General features: G+C 45.8%; 1 protein-coding gene across 3 annotated transcripts in view; it reads left to right on the forward strand.

The window, feature by feature from the left end:
* COL4A6 (collagen type IV alpha 6 chain) overlaps nt 1–24186 on the forward strand; it is a 312961-nt gene that overhangs the window by 229194 nt on the left and 59581 nt on the right. For 2 of the 3 annotated variants that reach the window (XM_008272863.4, XM_070067442.1), the window contains exons 4-12: nt 6181–6315; nt 7619–7663; nt 13335–13451; nt 16009–16077; nt 17690–17725; nt 20827–20889; nt 21703–21738; nt 21917–21958; nt 22930–23022. In XM_008272863.4, the coding sequence (XP_008271085.2) occupies nt 6181–6315; nt 7619–7663; nt 13335–13451; nt 16009–16077; nt 17690–17725; nt 20827–20889; nt 21703–21738; nt 21917–21958; nt 22930–23022 (636 nt within the window). Of the gene's footprint in view, nt 1–6180; nt 6316–7618; nt 7664–13334; nt 13452–14555; nt 14639–16008; nt 16078–17689; nt 17726–20826; nt 20890–21702; nt 21739–21916; nt 21959–22929; nt 23023–24186 lie in introns of those variants that run through there. The other variant, XM_070067443.1, reaches the window with a different exon arrangement.

A 24186-nucleotide genomic window follows, 5' to 3' on the forward strand; every position in this document is an offset into this window, starting at 1 on the left:
GCTTCCTGGGAAGGTGGCTAGAGCTGTCAGGAGGGCCTGCACACACCTTCTCCCTTCCCCACTTTGTAAATATCATTTGCACCCCCTAGCTTAACACTTTGCTCTCCATTAAACTACAGTCCCCCTGGGAAGAGTAAAGTTGTCGGTCATGTATCCCTCAGTGGGAATGCGCTTCAGGAATTCCTCCTCAGGAATAAATTTTAACTTTATAGAAGAAAAACAGTGGAACCTTGAAGGAGGGATTTTTAAAAGAAAGGAGCCAAGGGATGAAAAGTCAACCTCCATCAATTTCTCCATCCTACTTAGCCCAAGGCGTGTGCTTTTAAGGGTCTTAGATGCAGTTTCTGCTATGTCAACTACTTTCAGGACAGTTGCATTTCTGTGTCTGTTACCCCAATTATCAGGGTCTAATCAAAGGTAAATTTAAAGTACACACTGATTCCAGCCCACTGTGGTCAGCGGGAGTTAGGCAGCCTGGGCTCTGCTTGTCAGCCTGCCATTCTGGGTCTGTAGTTTCTGGCCTTGCTAAGGCACAAGTCCCAGTTCATTCCCTTGAGAATTAGACCCTGATGTGCATATTTAAAATCCTGAGCAGATGGAGGCAGGAGAGCTTGTTGGAAAGACTTGGAGGAGTCCCTTCTGCCCTGTCTGGGTCTATTTGCCAGTATAAATGACATGTATCAGGGCAGGGCATTGATCCAAGCCCATTGAAATTCTGCTAGCAGTCCAAACAGTGATGGTGTTTCAGATTGGTTCTGTGAAATGATCGGGGATAAGAAAAGAGAAATGATGTGTGAGCATCTGGCTGCTGCAGCCTACTGATGGGAACAGTCCCGGGGGTAGGCCCAGGGTGGGGGAGGGCAGCCTCAAGGACCCCCCCCCCAGGACATCTGCCACTGGCAAACAAGGGAAGAGCCAGGCCCTGGCAGCAGGCAGTCTGGTGTGAGTCCCATGCTGTTTCTGTTAGCTATGTAACCAAAACGAGTCCTTCCTCTTCTCTTGGCGTTTGTTCCCCCACGTATAAAATAAACCCCGGGTTGAATGGTCTCTAAGGGCCTCCCTGCTTGAACATTCTGTGCCTTCTATGACACTGGTTTGATTTCTTTTTCTTTTTCCTCTGTAGTGGGAGAGGGCCACCCACCCACCCACCTGCTTATCTGTAGCCTCTATGTTCTCACACTGACCTCTGCTGGCCAGCTTGAAAAGTGTCACTGACTGTGTTTAGGGAAAGAAAAGCTATTTATCACTGATTGAATATTAAGCTTCAACAGTACACTGGGGGAGGGGTGGTACAGTGGCGTAGCGGGTAAGGCCACCTGCAGTGCCGGCTTCTCACATGGACACAAGTTCAAAACCCGGCGGATCCACTTCTGATCCAGCTCTCTGCTACAGCCTGGGAAAGCAGTGGAAAATGGCCCAAGTCCTTGGGCCCCTGCACCCACATAGGAGACCCGGAGGAGACCTAGAGGAGGCTTCTGGCTGCTAGCTTCGGATTGGCACAGCTCCAGCCATTGCGGCCAATTGGGGAGTGAACCAGCGGATGGAAGACCTCTCTCTCACTGCCTCTCCTTTTCTCTGTAACTGTGACTTTCAAGTAAAATAAATAAATCTAAAAAAAAAAAAAAAAAACAGTACACTGGGTACTGAGACAGAAGCCTTGTGCATTGGAAAGGAAGGAAAAAGATCATATAGCTATAAGCACAGAGCAAGCCAATCCAGAAATAAGTGGCAACAAAACCCACAAAATAAAGCTGTCTCCTTCAGTTTGTTCCTTGGCCACCTTTACCTGGTGTGGTCCTGTCCGCCACTTGTGTGAAAGGATCGCCATGAGTGGGCAAGATCTTTGCCTTTTTTAAGGATTGATTAATTAATTTATTTATTTATTTTGAAAGTTGGAGTTACAGGAGTGTTATAGAAGGAGAGGGAGGAGCCAGCACTTGTGGCACAGTGGGCTAAGCCTCCACCTGCAGTCATCCCATACGGGTGCTGGTTCATGTCCCGGCTGCTTTTCTTCTGATCCAGCTCTCTGCTATGGCCTGGGAAAGTAGTGGAAGATGACCCAAGTGTGTGGGCCCCTGCACCTGCTTGGGAGACCCGGAAGCTCCTGGCTCCTGGCTTCAGATTGGCCCAGCTCCAGCTGTTGCAGCCATCTGGGGAGTAAACCAGTGGATGGAAGACCTCTCTCTCTGTCTCTCCTTCTCTCTGTCTATAACTCTGCCTCTCAAATAAATAAATAAATATTTTTTAAAAATGTTCCAACAATAAAGTTTTTTTTAAAAAGGAGAATGAGAGGGCATGGGACACACACACACACACACACACACACACAAACAAACATAGAGAGAGACAGAGAGACAGAGAAAGAGCACTTTCATCCACTGGGTCACTCCCCAGATGGCTGCAATGGCCTGTGCTGAAGCCTAGAATTCCATCTGGGGCTCCCATATGGGTGCAGAGACCCAAATACTTGAGTCATCTTCTACTGCTTTTCCCAGGCCATTAGCAAGGAGCTGAATCAGACATGGAGCAGCCAGGACTCAAGCCAGCGTCCATATGGGATGCTGGCATCACAGGCATCAGCTTAACCCACTATGCCACAATACTGGCCCCAAGATCCTTGCCTTGTACCCTATGACTGCAGGCGCCAGAGTGGCCTGGCACCATACTGAGGAGGCAGTTCAGGGCCAGCAGCACCTCAGACTCTTAGACATCTCAAAGGCCCTGCTTCTAGCCCTGCAGCCAATCTGAGAGGTTTCAAGCTGGGCTGCTGACATGCCTAACAATCCAAACAGCCGGGCCCACCTAGAAGTCCATGGTCTTCCAAGAGCTGCCTTTTCACATGCTCCATGGGAAACAGAAGTTTTCAAAAGCATCATGAGTTCTTTAAGCAACTCACTGTCAGTTCTCTGGCTGGAAGAGAGCAGGGGGCAACTTCCACATGCCCACCCAGACATGAGAAAGGAAGCAGGCCCATGCACCTCTGCCTTTGCTGGACAGAGTCAGGGTTGTTGTATAGTACAGCCCTAGACTCCCTCACTGCTAGGTGTCCTTGCTTTCCCCTTGCTGATGAGCCTTTGCTCCCAAGGCAAGGCACCAGAGGTGGAATGTGCCAGCCCGTGGGCCCACACCAGGGCCCTACTTAGGTTCCTCTAGTGCTGTGAGCAGGATGGGACCTGGGCCACACCACAGTCCCCTCTGTCTCTGGGTCGCTGTTGGATGGCTTACTGTGCCCCCTCCCCTTGCCCTTTCTTGATGCAGGAAAACTTTGGGCAGGGCACAGATTTGGGTCAAGTATTCACTGCCCTGAGTGGATCCTCACTGCTGGTAACCACACGGCCATCCGGGCCCCGCATCCTCCCACCATGCAGGCCTCTCCTCTCAGACAGCTGGTTCTTATCTGCCTCCCTTATTCCCGCCTGAGGCAGGCTGCCCTGGCCTCATGCTGATACACACATGCTGTCCTGAATGCGGCATGATGACTTCAGCCCTGAGCAGCTGCTTTCCTCCCAGCCCAGGCCTGCTCCCAAGCCTTGCAGGGTTCCCTGTGTCTCCCCCACAGCAAATCTGCAAGTTGCCTGCCTCACTTTGGGGGCAGGGGCCCCCTTGACCCTTCCAGTGTGGCCCATGACTCTCCCCATCTCAAGGCCCTCCTTGGCCAAATCTGCCTTTGCATTCTTGCAGCACTTACCCTCTCTTCCAGACCGCTACTGTTGCTATGGTTTGTAGACATTAGTCTTCAAAGGTAGGCGCACATATTTCACTTCCTCACTCATCCTCAGTAGCACCTTGAACTATTTTTTAAAGTGTTTCCTTCTGTAGTTCTCTCTCCCTACACACACACACAAACACACACACACACACACACGGTGGGGCTTTTGTGGAAAATGGAATTAAAAGATAATGTGAGGAGGCTGGCGCCACGGCACACTAGGCTAATCCTCCGCCTTGTGGCACCAGCACACCAGGTTCTAGTCCCGGTCGGGGCGCCGGATTCTGTCCCGGTTGCCCCTCTTCCAGGCCAGCTCTCTGCTGTGGCCCGGGAGTGCAGTGGAGGATGGCCCAGGTGCTTGGGCCCTGCACCCCATGGGAGACCAGGAGAAGCACCTGGCTCCTGCCATCGGATCAGCACGGTGCACCAGCCGCAGCGCGCTGGCCGCGGCGGCCATTGGAGGGTGAACCAACGGCAAAGGAAGACCTTTCTCTCTGTCTCTGTCTCTCTCTCTCACTGTTCACTCTGCCTGTCAAAACAAAACAAAACAAAAAGATAATGTGAGGGGCTGGCATTGTGATGTGGTTGGGTAAAGCCACCACCTGCAATGCTGACATCACATGTGGGTGCTGCTTCGTGTCCCAGCTGCTCGACTTCTGTTCCAGTTCCCCGCTAACAGCCTGGGAAAAGCAGTGGAAGATGGCACAGGTATTTGGGCCCATGCTACCTATGTGGGAGACCTGGAAGAAGCTCCTGGCTCCTGGCTTTGGCCTGGCCCAGCTCTGGCCGTTGCAGCCATCTGGGGAGTGAACCAGTGGATGAGAGATCTCTTTCTTTCTCTCACTCTGTCTCTCCATCTCTCTGTCTCTCTCTGTAACTCTTTCACATGAATAAAGAAATAATAAAGAAATCTTATTTTTTTTAAAGTGTGAATTTTTCCATGAACCTGTTGAAGACTCCTTGTGTATATCCATGAGGGATCTTCTAAAAGTTCATGGAAAATGCATATTACCCAAAAAAGTATGCATAGATAGATTTCAGTTTGCAGCAATATAAACATCTTTTAATTAAAATGTCTATGAACTTTAGAATTATCATTGTGTGTGTGTGTGTGTGTACACACATATATATTGACCTTGTGAGAATTACAAGGACAATTGAGAACAGATTTATTGCAAACAGAATTCCACCAGTGAGAATTAGGAGCCTAAATGTGAGAAGGGACATCTCCCCTTCACCCTCCCCTCATCATTCTGGGAGGTTAGCTGATTAGGCAGCCTGTAGCCTAGACCCTTGTGGGCTGCAGGCTGGGTATTGGGAAAGGCTGAGTGGTTGGCGATGCCCTGTCTGAGAAGGGCAGCCCCTTGGGTAGAGTGCCTGATGGTCCTAGATCTCCCTGGGCCTGACTGACACTGAAAATTACACGCCAAAGGACCAGCACAGCTGGTGGCCACTGTCACCCACAGTAGCCTTTCAAAAAAAGCAAACCTTGAAGGTGACTAGTAGAGGGCACCTTTAATGGGCTTTTCGCAGATTTGTAGGCAATTGCGTGCAGTCAGTGCAGGGGCTGCCAGATGGAGATGGGGAACAGTTAGGAAAGTAGGTGTCCTGCCTGGTGTGGCGTTGTGTTCTCCAAGAGGTCATGCACATCACTAATGCTTTTCGCTTCTCTGCAAGGCTAATTCAGTCCCTACTGAGATCTGTTCTAAATGATAGTCCAGCCTGCCTGTGTCACACCGGCTGGGGTGCATTCTCAGGTACAGGCTGCCGAGAAATGTCAGCCTGAACTCCCAGACTTAATTGTTACCAACATTTTATAATCAGGGCATTCGAAAGCCTCAGGCTGCTCCCTCTTGCTATCTGAATCGATACTTAATATATATTTCTTGGCAATCTCTGTGTGTGTGTGTGTGTGTGTGCTCAAGTGCAGTTGGGGGGGGGTGGCTATGATCTGCCAGCAAAGCTGAATTCTGGAAGGTTGGCCAGTTCATGGCTTTCTGGGTGCTCCCCTCTCCCGCCCCGTGCGGCAGTGTTCTTTAGGCACAGCCCTTACTGGGCTGCACTGCAAACGTGTGCTCGGCCATTTGGATGTGAGTTACAAAATGCCACGATGCTCTCCAGCGTTCTGTTCTTTCACTATTTTGACAATCTGATGGATGGCCTGGCATTAACTCGGAAGAGGACAATATTATCCAGCCTGAATAACGAATCTCCTAAGAAGTACAAAGTTGAAGGATCTTGGTGCACATGAATCTTATTAAATGTGCTTATAAAATGTGTTCTGTCCAAATAAGCTTAGCAGCCCCTAAAATAGCCCTTTCTGGTGCATGTCTGGAACTTTGGCCTGCCTCACAGATCGCTAAGCCAAGATCATTTAGTGAAGTGATGACAGTGTTCTTTGTGCATGGGAAAATGGGAAGTGTTCATTTGAAGTCCTCTGTTGACTAATGGCTCCCCTCTGTCCATCTTAGGGGCGACCCGGTCCCATTGGAATTCAAGGTCCGACGGGTCCTCAAGGATTCACTGGCCCTACCGGTTTATCAGGCTTGAAAGGAGAAAGGGGCTCCCCAGGCCCTCTGGGACCATATGGACCAACAGGAGATAAGGTAAACGCACAAAACAGTTTGACTGAAGCGTGAGCCACAAGTATGAAGGTCAGTTTTCGGTCTCCATTCTGCTCATTTATGGAAATAATGCTATTCCTGAATACTCTGGTGCCAGGCTACATACTTTAACAAGAACAGAGTGGGTGATGTGCTGCTGATGGATCGGCCCATTTCTGGAGAGGCTCCCATTGCAAACAAGCCACAAAGTGAAGTATTAACTGCTTGCTAGATCCGTGGGCTCACTTTGGTGGGAAGTCATGTGGGTTCAAACTGGGCCTGAGTCAGAAGTCCAATTCCCCGGGCAGTGGAGATCAGGAATCCAAGCAAAGGGACTGGCAAGCGAGGGGTCAGAATGCTTGTAAGCAATTCGGGCCACAAATATAGGGAAACAGCTGTTAAGAAAGGAGGATTATAGTGTCAGGGAGGCTGGCTGGCTGTTTAAGCAGCTTGCTTTACGTTCTTTGCCTAGCTTAATCACTTGCTATTCGCTCTGTTGGTGCCGGCGGGATTTCCAAACTAGGATTATGTGAATGGCCAAAGACACGACACCCTGGACAGATGAGATCCACTGCACCTCATCAGTCACATGTACTTGCATATGCACTCCTGGGAGGTGGGGGGCACGGCACACCACATAGGGCTACACGGAGGCTACACTCGGGCATAGAGTGAACTAGAAGAGACTGTGGGAGCAGACTTTTGGAGGATCAAGCAGATGGGGTGCCACCAGTTCCTGACAGAAGTCGTCCTTGGCTTGTTTGAATAACTCAGTGGTGGACTGAATCCACCACTCGGGATAAGCAGGAACTGCACCAAGGTACCTGGTGTGGAGGGTTGTTTGACTAGGGCCCTTATCCATGAGCGGAGGGGGCAGGGGGGCTTGTTAGTTTCCTCAAGGCCCTCCCAGTTTTTCTCCAGTTGTCAAGGCAGCATGCGTCAGTGAGCCTTAATTTGAGACTTTGGCCTATACTGCCTAAGACAACAGCTGGTCTCAGAGCCCAGATATGTCCAAGGCAACAGGTAGCATCTTCAAAAAATGTATGAAAAGTATATATGTTACGAAGAAACTACGCATGCATTTCAAGCCATGTTTGCATATGTTTATCTTTTAATTCCACTTTCCATGAACTTTTTCAAGAGCCCTCATTCAATGTGAAAGAGGTAAAAAAAAAATAAAAATAAAAATAAAAATAAAAAACACTTCTTAAAAGTTCGATCATTGATTCACATACACAGGCCTCCGGAATCCAATGGACATTGGTTGGATTGTCTCTCACCTTCTTCTCCCTCTTCCATTCTTTAGGGTCCCATGGGAGTTCCTGGCTTCCTTGGCATCAATGGGATTCCGGTGAGTGTGTCCCCAGGAGCATCTTTCATCCCACAGTCTAGATGCTGTTTCATGACTCAGGCACTTTGGCCTTAGCAACATCCGGTCTCATGCAGGCATGCTTGGGATCAAGTGGTGAGATATGAGTGGTGAGGTTTGAAGGGCAGTGTTCATACCCAGTTCTCCCTTGGGTTCAGGTCCAGGCAGCCCTAAGGGAAATGGTTGGGGGATGCAAGAATATGTGCAGCCATTTAAAAATTGATATCTTAGCCTAAATGATTTAGGTCTTGTGGGTTGAAGAGAGCTTAGGTTGGAGAAGAAGTCTCAGCTCTTTGGAAAGGAGACAGAGCTGCATTAGAGTATAGCCACGCAAATTTTAGGAAAGGCAAGAAGGTGCATGGCATTAGATAGAAAAATACTCGTTAAGAGCTTAATATAATTCATTCTAATAATTCGGTCTCTTCGGCCTTACCTCATTGCACATTGGATTTCTCTAGTTTTTACAAAGCAACGACTCCAAAGATCACTTGGAGGTAACCTCTTCCATTCGTCCCATTGATGCCTGCTTTGCTAGGGATAAGCGGGGCACTTGGAGCTGATGAGCATCTCCTTTTGTCTATTCCATCCTGCCAAATTGCTTAGTTTCTCCATATGTGTCCTGTATCCCCGGTCAGCCTACCAATGGACATTCCAGGATAACACTTCACCAGCCTGCAAAATACTGAACTTGGAACTTAGGGGTGATCACTTTTTAGTTGTGTCCTTTGGGTTAGGGTTAGGGTTAGGGTTAGGGTTAGGGTTAGTTTGATCCTTAACCTGAGCTATGTTTGCCTATACAGCAGTCATTTTTGATCCTAACAACAGAACTTGGGCAGGAACAGAAAAGATATGCAGTTCCTCTGTTTGAGATAGGCCCTGAAGACTGATTTTATCCTTCCAAAAGCTTCTAAGGGGTCCTTCTGAACCTTATAAAAGCACAGTATGGGAAAGCCCCAGACTTAACAGTTTCTTGTGTTATGGTACTTAATCATCTAGTATCAAAGAAAGGGATTGAATTCTCTATGTGTCAATCATTTTTAAAACAGATTATTTATTGAAAGGCAAAGTTACAGAAAGGCAGAGGCAGAGAGAGAGAGAGAGAGGTCTTCCATCTGCTGGTTCACTCCACAGATGGCCACAATGACCAGAGCTGGGCCGATCTGAAGCCAAGAACCAGGAGCTTCTGGGTCTCCCACAATGGTGTGGGGCCCAAGCATTTGGGCCATCTTCCACTGTTTTCCTAGGCCATAGCAGAGAGCTAGATTTGAAGAAGAGCAGCTGGGACTTGAATCAGTGGGTTGCTGGCACTGCAGGCAGCAACTTTAACTGCTGTGCCACAGCACCAGCTCCCATGTCAATCACCTTTTAAGATTTGTTTATTTATTTGTAAGTCAAAGAGAGAGGGAGAGATGAGGGGGAGAAAGAGAGTGAGAGAGAGGTCTTCCATCTGTCAGTTCACTCTTCAAGTGGCCACAATGGCTGGAGCTAAGCCAATCTGAATCCAAGAGCTTCTTCTGGGTCTCCCATGTGGTTGCAGGGGCCCAAGGATTTGAGCCATCCTCCACTGCTGTCCCAGGTGCATTATCAGGGAGCTGAATCAGAAGTGGAACAGCCAGGACTCGAACCAGCACCCATATGGGATACTGGCACTGTAGGCTGGATCTTTAACCCGCTGTGCCACAGCACTGGCCACTCACCTTTTATTTGTTCCATATACCAAGTCAGTCAGCAGATTTCTGCAAAATGCCCAGACGAAAGAAGTGGACAGAGTTGACCTTCCTTTTATGATATCTGTTGGTCCTTTCTTGTGGCTATGTTCTGGCTACAGCCACTTTAGCTAGAATCTCCATTCACAGTGTGTATCTTCTGGAAGCCAGTGGGTGAGGGAAACTAGCAAACTGGAGGCAGACTCTATCACTCATCCAATGGACCTGGCTTTGCCAAATATGGGCGGGCATTTGGAGTTTGCATTGTTAATATGCCCCTACTCCTTGCTGTCTCTTTTTAATGGGAGCTGAGAGGAAGTGAATCCTATGAGGCCGAGGTCATTTCCAGTTCTGATCTGGAACTTACCCCCATGTTCAGCTGGAAACTTCTGCCTCCAACTTGTGGCCACGAGAGCTCTAGAGGTTGAGCAGGAACTGCTCAGTTCTTTGTAGGGCTTCACTGTTTGGGAGAATGTTTTGTAACTGACCAGACTTCATGCCTGCTCCTCCCAGAAGAGGTCCTCACCCCCTTGGTCTTTACCTTGACCGAATGGGGCATATATTTTCTTTTGATTTTTGATTGCTGTGGCTTAAAGATTCAAGTTTCACCATTCCATAAAACCCTTCTCTATTGTTCTTTGCCTCGCTTCCAACTATTTAGTAAGTATGAATTGAACATGTCCTGTTCAGTGCTTACCTCTTGTTTCTATCTCTAACATATTAGGAGTCCTTGGTGTCTGTCCCACAGATTCTAGCTCCTCATCACACACAGTCCATGGTGTTTATTGATTATCTTGTGTGATAGTCTTATTTACCTCCTAGAAAGCACAGAGCATGTCTTCTGCTCCTCTCAGAGGCCCAAGAGGCACAGGACTGAATTCAGCCTATAATAGGGACTCTAAAAATGTTTGGGGAACTGACTCCAACCTCCAGTGCCTATAAAAGCAACAGTTCTCAGGAATCCCTCCAACAGGAAAACACAGACTGACACCATAAGTCTAGGCAGACTAATTGTTTTGTTCAACTTCCAGCAACATATATTAGGAAATTTGGCTGAAACCAACAGCTTTCCCAACACGTTGAACTAAATGGGATCGCCACACTGATCTGGTTCCCCTCTTAATATTGGCTGATCATTAACATATGCGTCACTGGTTTGGGTCCCAAAATTCCTTTTTTGTTGCCATGTGGACAATTTCAACATGAGTAAGTAAGTATTTATTTCATAATAATTTAAGTCTTTTCAATGAGGGGCATAGCAACCAATTGAGAATGTGAACAAATATGCACTCACCAAATAGCTAACTTTAGGACAATGTAGACTAGGGATAGAAGGCTGTGCCTTTTTAAATGATGTTTCAACTGTGAGTTGGGCTGTTGGCACCCACAAGAAACATATGTTTATAAAATGTTTTCACAAGGAACGTATGTTTATCAAATGTTTTCACAAGGAGAGTATGTTTATCAAATATTTTCAGTTCAAATAGTTGGAAGTCGAGGTTTTCAAGTTGTCCTCTACAATTTATGTTTAGCTTTTCCCATGAAGTCAATCTCAAACATTTTCCTGCCTTGAGACTTGCAAATGAGCATGCTAGATTTAGATCCTCAAAGTGAGCTCATACCATTCACCACACGGAAATTTTCCTTTGAAACTGGGTTCTGAGGAATACTGCTTTTCTGGAATATAGCAGGTCCTCCTAGTCTGTGTGTTCAGTCCCTTGTGGCTATAAGGAACCAGGATTTCCTCCCTTAAAGAAACAGGGTCTCTCTCTCTCTCTCTCTCTCTCTCTTTTTTTTTTTTTTTTTTTGGCAGGCAGAGTTAGACAGAGAGAGAGAGACAGAGAGAAAGGTTTTCCTTTTCCGTTGGTTCACCCCCCAAATGGCAGCTGCGGCCGACACTTCCTCCTGGTCTCCCATGCAGGTGCAGGGCCCAAGCACTTGGGCCATCCTCCACTGCCTTCCCGGGCCACAGCAGAAAGCTGGACTGAAAAAGGAGCAACTGGGACAGAATCTGGCACCCTAACCGAGACTAGAACACATGGCGCCGGCGCCGCAGGCGGAGGATTAGCCAAGTGAGGCGCAGCGCCTGCCGAAACAGGGTCTCTTACTGACACGTTTATACAATCATTAGCTGTAACCAGAAAGGGCAAAGTACTGAGAATTGAAAGGAGGTAGACATCAGGCCAGTGCCTTATCCTTACTGACTTTCATGAGAATAGACTCACAATTCATTAAGCACCTACTTAGTAAGCTTAGTCTCACTTAATTTTAACCCATACCCCAAAGGTATAGGCATTATTCATTTTTAATGTTGATAACACTATATAGTAGATGTCAAGTCAAGAACTTTCATCTTTTCACTTAAAAGAAGCAATTGACAGCTTCCCTTTGGCATATGTGAATGGCCAATATCACTCTTTTGTACTTTGGGGCTATTAGAGGGTAAATCAGGATTACTTGAACACAAGTATTGTGATGCTCTGAAAGTTGATCTAAAAACCAAGATGGTTGTTAAGTGGTGAACAGGCAAGTAATGGATACTCTGGGCCAAGGGATGATTCATATCCTAGGTGGGTTGACACAGAACAGCACGAGATTTCATCACAGTATTCAGAACCACAGTTGTCTGTGGGGTAACTGAAACCCTGGATAAGGGAGAAGTACTGCAAATTTGAAAAGTTCATTTTTTACCGCATGTTTCCTTCCTTAAAATCAAAAAATGTATGCTGGTACACTTGGCTTCCAAAAGCGTGCTTGGGGGATGTGAGGATCTACTTCTTTTTATTGACCCATCCAGATTTCTGGTTTTCAGGTCATCTCTTTGCTCTGTACCTGATATACAACCAGTTTTTGATAGATCCATTACAACAAGGTGGAATTGACCGTTGGCCTATTATACTACTTATTAGGATGCCTGTATACCACACTAGAGTACCTGGTTTCAATTCCCAGCTCTGCCTCCTGACTTCAGCTTCCTGCTAATGTGGATCCTTGGGGGCAGTGGTGATGGTTCAAAGTGGTTGGGTTCCTTCCAGCCACATAGGAGACCAGGATTGAATTTCTGGCTTCTGGCCTTAGCACCCAGCCTGGGACATTGCAGGTATCTGGGGAGTGAACCAATGGATAGGGGGGATCTCTCTCTCTTTCTCTCTCTCTCTCTCTCTCTCTCTCTCTCCCTCCCTCCCTCTCTCCCTCTCCCCCACAAAATATTTTTCTTATTTATTTAAAAAAAAAAATTAAAAAACCTTTTAAAGTAATTCTATGTACCAAGGAAGCCCAACTCTGGAAAAAAATTACTGAACTCAGACAAACTGAGAATGATTGCTAATTCCCCAACAAAACAACTGCCTCCGTTTGAGAGCACGTGGCAAAGGGAAGATGCCATTCCGTCACTGAAGCAGCAGCCTGACATGCGACCAGGATAAAGTGAGATTGAAAGTGGTTCTTGCAGGACTTGCTCATTCTGGAGCAAGCAGATTTCAAGAGAGAAGGCGCTATGGGAACTACCTCTGCTCTGTTCATCCAAATGCAACATCATTGCCCAGGTAGAGTTTCCAATACGGAACGCTGTGCCAGGCTGCTCAGGTTCTGTCTGATCCAAGGCCTGGTGTGGTTCCCTGTTGGTGGCAATTCAGCTACCAAATAGCTAAGCCCCAGTTTTGTTCATTTAGGTGAAGTTGTAGCCCCCATCAGTTCACACTTGATCCCTTTCATTGCATTTTATGAAAGCATCAGTCTTTTTAGGAGCGCTAGCACTGAGATGTGGTTAGACACATATGCCTGAGTATAAAGGTAACATATGAGAGTGTACATGATAGGGCGGCTAAGGGAGTGGACAAGGAATCAGAATTTAACAGCATATTTGGCTTTTCTCATTGTGGACTTTTTCAGAGTAGCTGGCAATACAGTGGATGACTAACTTGATCTCTTCTTTTCTCTCTGAACAGGGCCACCCTGGACAGCCAGGCCCCAGAGGTCCTCCAGGCCTGGATGGCTGTAATGGAACTCAAGGAGCTGTTGGATTTCCAGGCCCTGATGGCTTCCCTGGGCTTCTCGGACCACCTGTATGCTGTCAGATCTTTGCTCTTTATTTCAAATAGCTTTGCTGGCCTCCAGTTGTGCCCCCTTTACTACTTTTCTGGAAACCTCAGTAAGCTTCTGTGGGGCAGCCACTGCAGCTCCTTTTGCAATGCATGAGTCTATGCTGGTAATACCAAAACAATAGAATCTAAAGAATACCAGTTACAGGGCGTGGGGAGGAAAATATACACATGCAACACTACTTAGGTTTTTTTAAAAAATTATTTGTAATGCTGCTCTTGGATTTAACAAGATTATTAAAAAAAAAGCTGTAGTAAACTTAAAAATAAAATACATACTGGGCTATTGGACATCCTCTCACATCAGACAATATCAGGAAATGCTTAGAAGGCTTACATGGGATCATGGGAGCACTAACAAGAAAACAAAGGGCTTAACAAGCTTGGTTTATAACAGTGGTTTTAAACCTGGAGGAATTGCCCCTCCAGGGACTTGTAGCAATTGATAATTTTGAGGGTTGCAACTGGACATACGCTGGTGGCACAGGACAACCACCCCCCTCCCCCAAAAAAATCAAGAAATCATTTGACATAAAGTGTCAATAATGCTATGATTGAGAAACCCTACTCTATACCAATGGTTTGTACTCACAACCTATGTCATAGCCCGTGGTTATGTGATTGATAGGATATTTATGGGCTCCTGGGATCACCACTCTTATTCAATCTCATCCATCCAGATAGGGTTCAGGTATTTGAAAATCTAATGGAGTTCTAGTAGATATTATGCCCATACAAGGCTGATTTCATAAGTGGCTAGAGAGGTATAACATGTTTCAAGTCCATCCTTTACCTCACACACATTCCATAATTCTACATGAATTAATGAGCACCTCATTGAGAGAATGGCACCATTGCCTTCAGTGACCAGGGTATGGAGGCAGGTATGCGGGAAGAAAGTGAAACAGTGAAACTGACAAAGCACATGTGCCAGATGGTCATAAAAGACCTTGACATCTAAAGGACCATACCAATATGTAGTGGGGGGGAGGGGGCAAAGAAAGATGTGTTCCTGACAGAATGAACCATGTGAGTGACAAAGGCTTCCAGTCTCTGCCATGGCAACAGCAGTAGGGCAGAGAACACTGAGTTGAGATGGAAAACTATGAAAGCAAGAGATCACTTCCCAGAGGAGGGGAAAAAATGGCGAGGTAATTACATCCTTTGACAAACAAACGAGGGTGGAAACCTAATGTTGCCCTTGAACCTCACGCTTAGCCTAAATAATAATTGAAATATGTATTTTACTAAACTGAATTATACCCTCTGCTGAACACTAAGCAGGTTTCCGTTCCTTAGGCTTCCTTTTATGTAATTTTATTATTATATATTTTATTTTTATGAAGTTATTAATTAACATGTAATACTTACACAGTTTTATGGGTCACAGTACAATATTTCAACTACTTTGAAGTTTCTTGGAAAAGAATAGTAGCTACAAGGACAAGGAGAAACGGGCAGTATTAGGAAAGAAACTGGGTTACGTTCCTGGAACAAAGTTGTTCTCCATCATTCAATCAATGCTTCAGTCCCCGAAGTGTAGCCCTACCCCTGATGCTAACATTGACTTCCCCTAAGGTGTGAGGCCATTGATTTTCCTCAGGACACATAGCTATTAGGCAGCATCTTCCACTGAGACAGCAAAATATCTGGTGGAAACACTGGACTTGGGTACTTCAAATTTATTTTCCTAGGGACTTGAGACACACCCTCCTCTTAGACAGGTGTTGAAGCTGGAGTCGTGTGGTAGAAGCACAGAACTAAAGTAACTTTGTAGTTATATCTTAGAGTAGGGGTCTCTAAACTAGCCCTCAAGGCCCTTGGCCTGTGGTCTACTTCTATATTTTTAAAGGTTTTAAGAAAGGAGAGGCAAGAAAAGAAGGGAAGAGAAGAGTGGAGAGGAGGGGAGGGGAGGGGAAGGGAGGAAGGAGGGAGGGAGGGAGGAGGGAAGGAAGGAAGGAAAGGAGGAAGTGAGGGAGGGGAAGGGGAGAGAAGGGGAGAGGAAAGGGAAGAGAAGGAAGGAAGGAAGGAAGGAAGGAAGGAAGGAAGGAAGGAAGGAAGGAAGACAGAACACAGATGTAACCCCAAAGCCTATATTACTTAATATCTGGCTCTCTGCAGAACAATTTGCGGTCCTCAGTCCTAGACAAAAGCCTTGTCAGTGACTTCTACTTGTGAGAGGTGAAACAGTGGATTCTAGGCTTATGCATGCCATATGTTTGCTCAAATCAGTGCTCTGGGTGAATGTAAGGTTTCCTATTTCTAACCACCAGACCTTGTATAGACCCCACCTTAGAGGTGAGGGGATGGGCACACAACTGGGAGATGCAGTAACTCTTCAGGGGATGTGTTCGCCCATTGGCACAGCCATATCTGCCATAGGATGTTGAGAGGCTTCCTTTTAGGTTCTTGCTAGTCCATCCTCCGACTGATTAGATCATACTATTACCAAAACTCTGTGTGTGTGTGTGTGTGTTTGTGTGTGCATTTTCTAACAAGTGTTTCTTACTGTTTTACTCAGGGGCTTCCCGGTCAGAAAGGTTACAAAGGTGAACCTGCTATTGATCCAGGCAGTTTCAAAGGAATGAAGGTAAGACACTGTAAGACAGAGAGCTGAGAAGGCTGTAAGCCGGCTTCCCTGAAATGGACCCCACCCCCCAGTACAAACATTTCCAGAACTAGCATCTGTATCTCTATTTAAGGAGCAGACCGAACTGGATTTAAAAGGATCTGCAGCTTTTTGTGGTAGAAACATTGACAAACATTTGCAACCATACTGTCAAAAAGATTTTCTTTGTAGGGTCTAGAGCAAAAATAAGAAATCACTCAGCAAACAGTTTTCATGGGTGTCCTTTTCTTTGACGGTTGCTGGAGGTAGATGCATTTCGTCTGCTCTAGAATCCTTGATATCTATATACTTGGGTTTGAAGCCATGTGTGTCTCTTCCCGTCTCAGCATGGCCATCAGCCCAGGATCCTGGCCCCTCCTTTCCCTGTCCCTGCACACCAGCCCATTCCCCTAACTGGGCCCCCTGGATGTCTGCAAAAATGGTCCTCAGCTCTGCAGCTGGCTGGAACCTTTCATCTCTTGATAAGAACCTCCTGTTTTCTTGTGACTTTTCTCTTGATACGTGTTGCCTGATATCCCGTGGGGGCCTTAGTCAACTCTGGCTCCAAATGATTGAACTTATTCCCTTGAAGAGTGGGAAAAGAGCCCATCGCTGCCTTGGTAACAAACAGGAGTCTACATGCTCAACATCTGAAGGGAGGATGCACCCAACTCATTCAGTTAATTGATACCACTTTTCTGGCTTCCACTCGTGCACAGAGCCAGAGACGCTGGAAATCACTGTGGAAGGCAATGGTGGGGGTGGGTGTCTGGAAGACAGGAGAAGCTCCAGGAGGACTTAGGCCCTTGACTGTAGGTGCCACAGCAGAAGGTAGAATGCTAGAGTTGGAAAGGACCTCGTGATTGTTGTATTCATATGACTCATGTTACAGACAGAAAATCCTCAGGTATACTGCGCTATGTGACTTGCTCAGACTCACACGGCCAGTCCACCAAAGAGCTAAACCACAGCCAGTGCTCTTTCCACGCTATAGAGACTCACTAATTTTTGACTGTAAGCCATGTAGGGTAAGACTAGCAGGTGTCAAAATATGAGCATTGTCTTAGCAAGCATTGATTAAATGGTTTTGCCAAAAAGCAGAGATCCTGGATCCAGTGAAACACAGCAGTTTCCACAATATGGTTATATTACAGATTCATACAGTGGCTTAAGATGCTGCAAAGTAATTAAAATGTAATCAGAGACTGTATGCTCTGGTGATTTTTCCTTGAAATGTCTGATTTGCATTGTATACATATGGGCACAGATTCTCTGGGGATGAAGGCGCACGGGAAGGTAGCTTTGCTTTCCTTTTAAAAGAGCAGGAAAATCACCAGCCTGCAGAAGCACTTTCTAATTGATAAGTTCCTAGTAAAGGTGAAAATTAATTAATCCAAGTAAAATATGAAATCCTGTTCATCCAAGGCTATAATACTTATCTCCCAGAGTCCAGATTTGTCCTAGGAAAAAAAAGTAAATGCTTGGATCTGTCCAACTCATACATTTTTATCCCAATAAATCTTTAATTAATTGTCTGAAATACTACAAGCTTGATTTATTCATCTCTTCAGTGTCCTTTTTGTCTGTTTCTCAGGGGAATCCCGGATTGCCCGGACTGGATGGAATCACCGTAAGTTGTTGTCTATGTGATGAGCTCTCAGTGTTTAGTCAACAATCACTAATGGTGCTTTTCCATTCTCCTCTATGGTATTCAAAAGTCTTTATAGATGTTCTCAAGGAAAGTCTAGAACTGAGGTAGAATGAGTTGTGCTATTGCTGTTTTCCAGATGAAAAGGTACTGAAAGGACAAACCTTCTGCCTTAAATTGTGCGACAGGCGGGCTTTCCGCCAGGGGCCTACATGCAATAATTTCTCCCCTTTTCCCTGGGGAATATGTTCCAAGACGTCCAGTGGACTCCAAAATTACAAATAGCACCACAAACACACACACACACACACACACATATATATGTAACTTTTTTATATGTGCATGTCTATGATAAAATTTAATTTATAAATTAGACAAGGGAGAAATTAACAGTAGCTCATTATAAAATAGAACACTTACAACAATATACTATACTAGAAATTATGTGAATATGATCTCTCTCAGAATATCTTGTACTGTACTCACCCTTCTTCTTGTGACATAAGATGAATCATGGGATGAAGGGAGGGAATGATGTAGGCAGTGTGCCATAGCATTCAGCTGTTATGTAAGGGTTACTTGAACATGAGCCCTTGCCATACTGTGGTGGTCAATTTGCTAACCATGATGACAACTAAGTGAGTAATGGGAGGATAGTGTATATAGCATGGATACTCTGGACAAAGGGACCGTTCACATCCTGGGTAGAATGCTGTGAGATTTCATCACACCACTGAGAATGGCATACAATTTAGAACTTACGAATTGTTTATTTCTGAAATTTTCCATTTAACATTTTTGGACCATGGTTGATCACAGGTGACTGAATCTCTGGAAAGAAAAAACATGGATGGGGGCGGGGGGAACTATTCTATTCTATATTCCCTGGGATGTGTTAGGAAAGTATTTGGCCTTTTATTCAGCAAGCATTTACTAAGTGTTTCTTTGTGTTTAATTTCATATGTAAAACAAAAGAAGTCAGGGCTAGCATTTGGCTCAGCAGTTAAGTCACAGTTTGAGATACCTGCATCCCATATCAAAGTGCATGATTCAAGTCCCAGCTACTCTACTTCTAATCCAGCTTCCTGCTAATGCACACTGAGAAGAAACGGATGATGGCTCAAGTACTTGGGTGCTTGCCACCTATGTGGGACACCAAGATGGCTTTCCATGCTCCTGTCTGGCTTTAGCATGGCCCAACCCTGGCTTTTGTGGCCATTGAGCAGTGAACTAGTGGATGGAAGATTCTCTCATTCTCTCCCTCCCTTACTCTCCCCTTCTCCCAAATACAATGGAAAAAAAAAGAAATTTAAAAACAAAGGAAACAGAGCCCACTTTAAGATATTGCATGGAAAAATTCCTGTTAGAGATTCTGATAATAGTGAAAGGCCATAAGTTGTATTAATAAGACCTATTTCTTTTAGATTCCACATTCTCATCACTTTCCTTTGAAGTAGCTTAAGAAAAGTCCCTTCTTTCTTCTTTCCTCTATTTATTTATTCCTTCTTCCCTCTTCTTTTCTTATACTATTTCAGGCCCTAACAGATATTGAGCACGTACTATCAGCCAAGTGTTATGAGTGAAAACTGAGAAAACACTGTCTCTGTCCCCTAAAGATGTGGAAAAGAAATAGTAGGAATGCGACATAAGAATTCCACAATAAGGGCTGATGCCGTGGTGCGGCAGGTTAAACCTCTGCACACCTCTGTAACACCCATTGTCCCATATGGGCAAAGGTTCGAGTCCCAGCTGTTGCACTCCCGATCCAGCTCCCTGCTGATGCGCCTGGGAAAGTAGCAGAGAATGGTCCAAATCCTTGGGCCCCTGCACCCACGTGGGAAACCCGGATGAAGCTCTTGGCTCCTGGCTTCAGCCTGGCCCAGCCCCTGCCTTTGCGGCCATTTGGAGAGTAAGCCAGTATCTGTCTGTCTGTCTCTCTCTCTCTGGCATAATATATAAAGTGCTTCAATTTGGGGAGAGAGTATTTCCCTCCCAGTCAAACCCTGCTCCCCAAAGGCCACAACCATTCTGATTTTTCTCCCACACAGATCAGGCTTTGCCTGTTCTAGAATGCCCTATATAAGGATTCATATAGTATGTAGCCTTTTTGGCTTCTAAATTTTTAAAATTATTTATTTATTTGAAAAGCAGAGTTAGAGAGTGAGAGAGGGACAGGTAGAGAGAAAGCTCTTCCATCCACTGGTTTACTCCCCAGAAGGCTGCAATGGCTGGGCTGGACCAGTCTTGGGCTAGTCCGAAGCCAGGAGCCAGGAGTTTCTTCCAGGTCTCCCACGTGGGTACAAGGGTCCAGGCACTTGGACCATTTTCTACTGCCTTCACAGGTGCATTAGCAGGGAGCTGGGCCACAAGTGGAGCATCTGGGACTCTAACTCGTGCCCATATAGGATGCCAGCATCACAGGTGGGGCCTTTCCCCACTATGCCACAATGCCAGTCACCTTTTTGGCACAATATTTTTTTTAAAAAAAAAAAGGATGTATTTATTTATTTGAAAGACATAGTTACAGAGAGGCAGAGGCAGAGAGAGACAAACAGATCTTTCATCCGCTGGTTCACTCCCCAAATGGCTGTAACGGCCAGAACTGGGCCAATCCAAAGCCAGGAGCTGGGAGTTTCTTCCCGGTCTCCCATGTGGGTGCAGAGGCCCTAGGACTTGGACCACCTTCCACTTCTTTCTCAAGTGCATTAGCAAGAAGCTGGATCAGAAGTGGAGCAGCCAGGACTCCAGCTGGCACCCATATGGGATGCCGGCACTGCAGGCGGCTGCTTTACCCTCCATGCCACAGCAGCAGCCCCAGCACAATACCTTTGACATTTCTCCACCCTGTTTCCTATATCAGTAGTTTGCTACTATTTATTATTGAGTATTTATTGCACTGACTGCGTGTGTCATAGTTTATGTCTCAAACCTTATACCAATGAACACCTGGAATGTTTCCAGGTTTTGACCATTATTTATAAAATTCTACACACATTCTTGTACAGTTCTCCTTCACATACGCTTTTCCTTTTTCCTGCATAACTGTCTTACTTTTTGACCTCAATAGAAACTTGTGTTTCTAGGGCCCACAAGGAGCACCAGGATCTCCTGGAGCTGCAGGACCCATGGGATCACCAGGATTACAAGTAAGACCAACTGAAATCTAATCCGTGACGATGGTGTTTGCACAGCCATCTTCCCCACCTTGCCATGAATGTAATGTGAGCCTATGTAGCATACGACTTGCAAGGGAGGGACAAACTCCGTCCTTGCAGGATTAGGTGAATCACATTCTTGCCAGGAGCTATTGGTTGTCTACATTTGCTGGAGTCTTTCTAAGCATCCAATCTATGCCTCGGAAGCCTCTAGTCTAGCTTAATAGCCCGGGGATAGTGGATACTTGTGACACATCCGTCGTCCCCTTCTGCTCCCTCACCCATGACAGCATTTGCTAAGTAGTCGTACCACCACCCACCCACCCTGAACGCTGAGAAAACCTGCAAATGCGTCTAGTACTGTACCTGCGGCAGCTCTACCTCCTTGCCTACCTGTCTGATACCAGACTGACTTCCCATCACTGATACAGGAGATGCACAGCCCCACATCTGTGTGGTTCTGGGAAGGTGCTCTCCACGGGACTGTTCTTTCCAGTTCTCGAAATCTCATCATGTATTATTCAAGTTTAGCTTCTCCAAAGATCATCATTTAAAAAGTTGCCACCTGTTTGCAGGAATGACATGTGAAGTCTTCACTACGGCAACATGAATGGGATAACCCGGTCAATTTAGCAGATTTCAAAACAGATATAAAAGGAATCTTGGGAGAGGGAGCTAGGACCTGCCCCCACATTACACCAAATGGGGAAGGGACTTATCGCCAGTGGTTCTCCACATGCCCATGTTCTTTTTGATTAAAACTAACAATTGTTCATACTTTTTTTTTTTTTTTTTTGCATCTAGGGTCCCCCAGGACCCCCTGGTTTCCCGGGCCCTGATGTAAGTATACTTTACCTTGGGGGCATTTGTCTCCTACCACTAGGTACTCTCATTCCACAGAGATATACCAGTTTGGTTAAAACTAGTTTCTGGAAAAAAAAAAACTGTATTCCAATTACAATCTATAGCGTGTTTAGTAATTGATTTCGTTTTTCCTCCCTGCATCCCTGTGCCCCAGGGTAATATGGGGTTAGGTTTCCAAGGAGAGAAAGGAGTCAAGGTAAATCACTTTTGGAAACTATAATTTGTATTCCATATGTTCCAAGAAATTTCTCTGGTTACACCCATGTATACTCGTGTAAGGGTATTTGGTTCTTCCCTTTGGGAAATGAGCATTTCCCAAACTCTGTAGGTCCATGGGTGGGACCTCTTGAGGGCGGCATGTGCACCTGCCACACATGGGCCATTGTGGTTCTCTTCCCTTCCCAATATGGGCATCTCCGGGCTGCCTGCCTGTAAAGTGTGCATGTCTTACAAAGATGCTCTCTTGAAACATGTTCCTTCTCTTCTTTCCACCTGGGTATTCTCTTGGTGTTTTGTGTATTTGTCACTTTCCCTCCGCTTCCTCCCTTCCTTCCATCCTCTTCCTTGTCTCCCTCCTTGCTCTCTACATTTCTTTATCTGTCTATTGCCTCTATCCTTTTCATAACCCCTCTTTGACCATTCTTCCGTTTCCCTCCCTTCCTCCTTTTCCTGTATACAAATTGTATGGAGGTCGGGGGCTTGCTCTCCCCACACTTCCTGGCTGTCCCATGGATTGCACCATTTTCTGAAGGAGCAACTGCAGCCTCCCATATTCCAGCACAGATTTGACTGCCTCTGCTTGTGCTCTTGACAGAGATTGGACCAATTAGAGTGTTGCCGGTGGTAGCCATTCACCTTGCTCCAACTGCTTTATAGCCCTCTTCTCAAAACCCTTTTGTGCATGACCATGGCAACCTTGAACCTGTGGTTTCCTTTCATCCATCTCGCTGCTTCCTTCTGCAGTGGTGGTACAGAATGCATTTATTTGGACTTAGAATTCTTCTCATGCCTTGACAATGAGTTTTGTTTCCTCATTGATGCAAAGGTGAAGAGGTCAAAGGAATGGCTAGTTTCTTTGTGACGTGTATTCAGTGAACAAACTTGCCCTTTGGAAAAAAAAGGTCTATGTGATTTATACTTTGCTTACTGTTACCTTTCATTTTATAGGGGGATGTTGGCCTCCCCGGACCTGCAGGACCACCACCATCTACTGGAGAACTAGAGTTCATGGGACTTCCTAAGGGGAAGAAAGGATCAAAGGTAGCAAACATTTAAGAAGGGGAAGAATTAATAAGCCTTTTCCTATTAACACCATCATTCAACTCTTAAAACCAGACAACACTGGGAGAACCGAGGGTTCTGGGTAGTGGGTTTTTGTCTGCACCTGCGGGCCAAAGTCTTCTTTGTTTAGTTCATTATGACAAGCTTCCTAAAAAGTCTCTTTCTTGGTGTGGAGGTGTGAGTATGCCTGGGTTTCTGAATGTTCGATTAAGTGCTATTTTCTCTCAGTTTTCCAGATTGAATTTTGATATTTGGAATAATTTAAAACAAGGGTTAAGTAGTTGGAGTTTTTTTCTTCTAACTCAAAAACTTGTTAACACTTACGTTGCCACCAAAGCACTGTGATGGAACACTTAGGGTATATGTGATTGCATTTTATTTATCTTTTAAAGATATGCATTTACTTATTTACTTATTTGAAAGGCCAACTGACAGAGAAAGAGAGTGATGGAGAGACAGAATGAGAGAGGAAGGGAGGGAGGGAGGGAGGGAGGCAGAGAGAGAGAGAGAGAGATCTTCCACCCACTGGTTTGCTCTCTCAATGCCCTTAACAGCCAAGTCTGGGCCATGCTGAAACCAGGAACCAGGAATTCCATCCTGGTCAGTCGCCCATGTGGATGGCAGAGGCCCAAGCACTTGAGTCATCTTCTGCTGTCTTCTCAGGCATATTAGCAGGGAGCTGAATCAATAACAGAGCAGCCAGAACTTGAACCAGTACTCCCATATGGGATGCTGGCTCTGCAAATGGTGGCTTAACCCACTGTGCCACAGTGCCAGCCCCTGACTTACCTTTTGGAAGAAGCCATTTGCCCTCCAAATCTGACCCCGCAAATAGGATGTACTATCACAAAGTGGCAGTAGATGTCCTAATACACCTGGTCTGAACTACCGAGGCTTAAACCGCAGGCCCATTTAACTGAGATAGTTTACAATCTGTATTTTTGTGTGACTGTGTACTATATACGTGGTTGTGTTTGAACGGCTGTATGCTGTTAAGTTGTGCAGATATCTTTGAGCCGCCTGCATTCTCTTCCTTCCTGAGGTTCTTATACGTTTCGTGATTCCATTCCTATGGTTAAGTGGCCTACATACTAGAACATGTTCAGTCCCATTCCTTTAGCTTTATCTTAATGGAGGCAACAG

The sequence above is a fragment of the Oryctolagus cuniculus genome, chromosome X (assembly GCF_964237555.1).
Source record: "Oryctolagus cuniculus chromosome X, mOryCun1.1, whole genome shotgun sequence".
NCBI lineage: Eukaryota > Metazoa > Chordata > Mammalia > Lagomorpha > Leporidae > Oryctolagus > Oryctolagus cuniculus.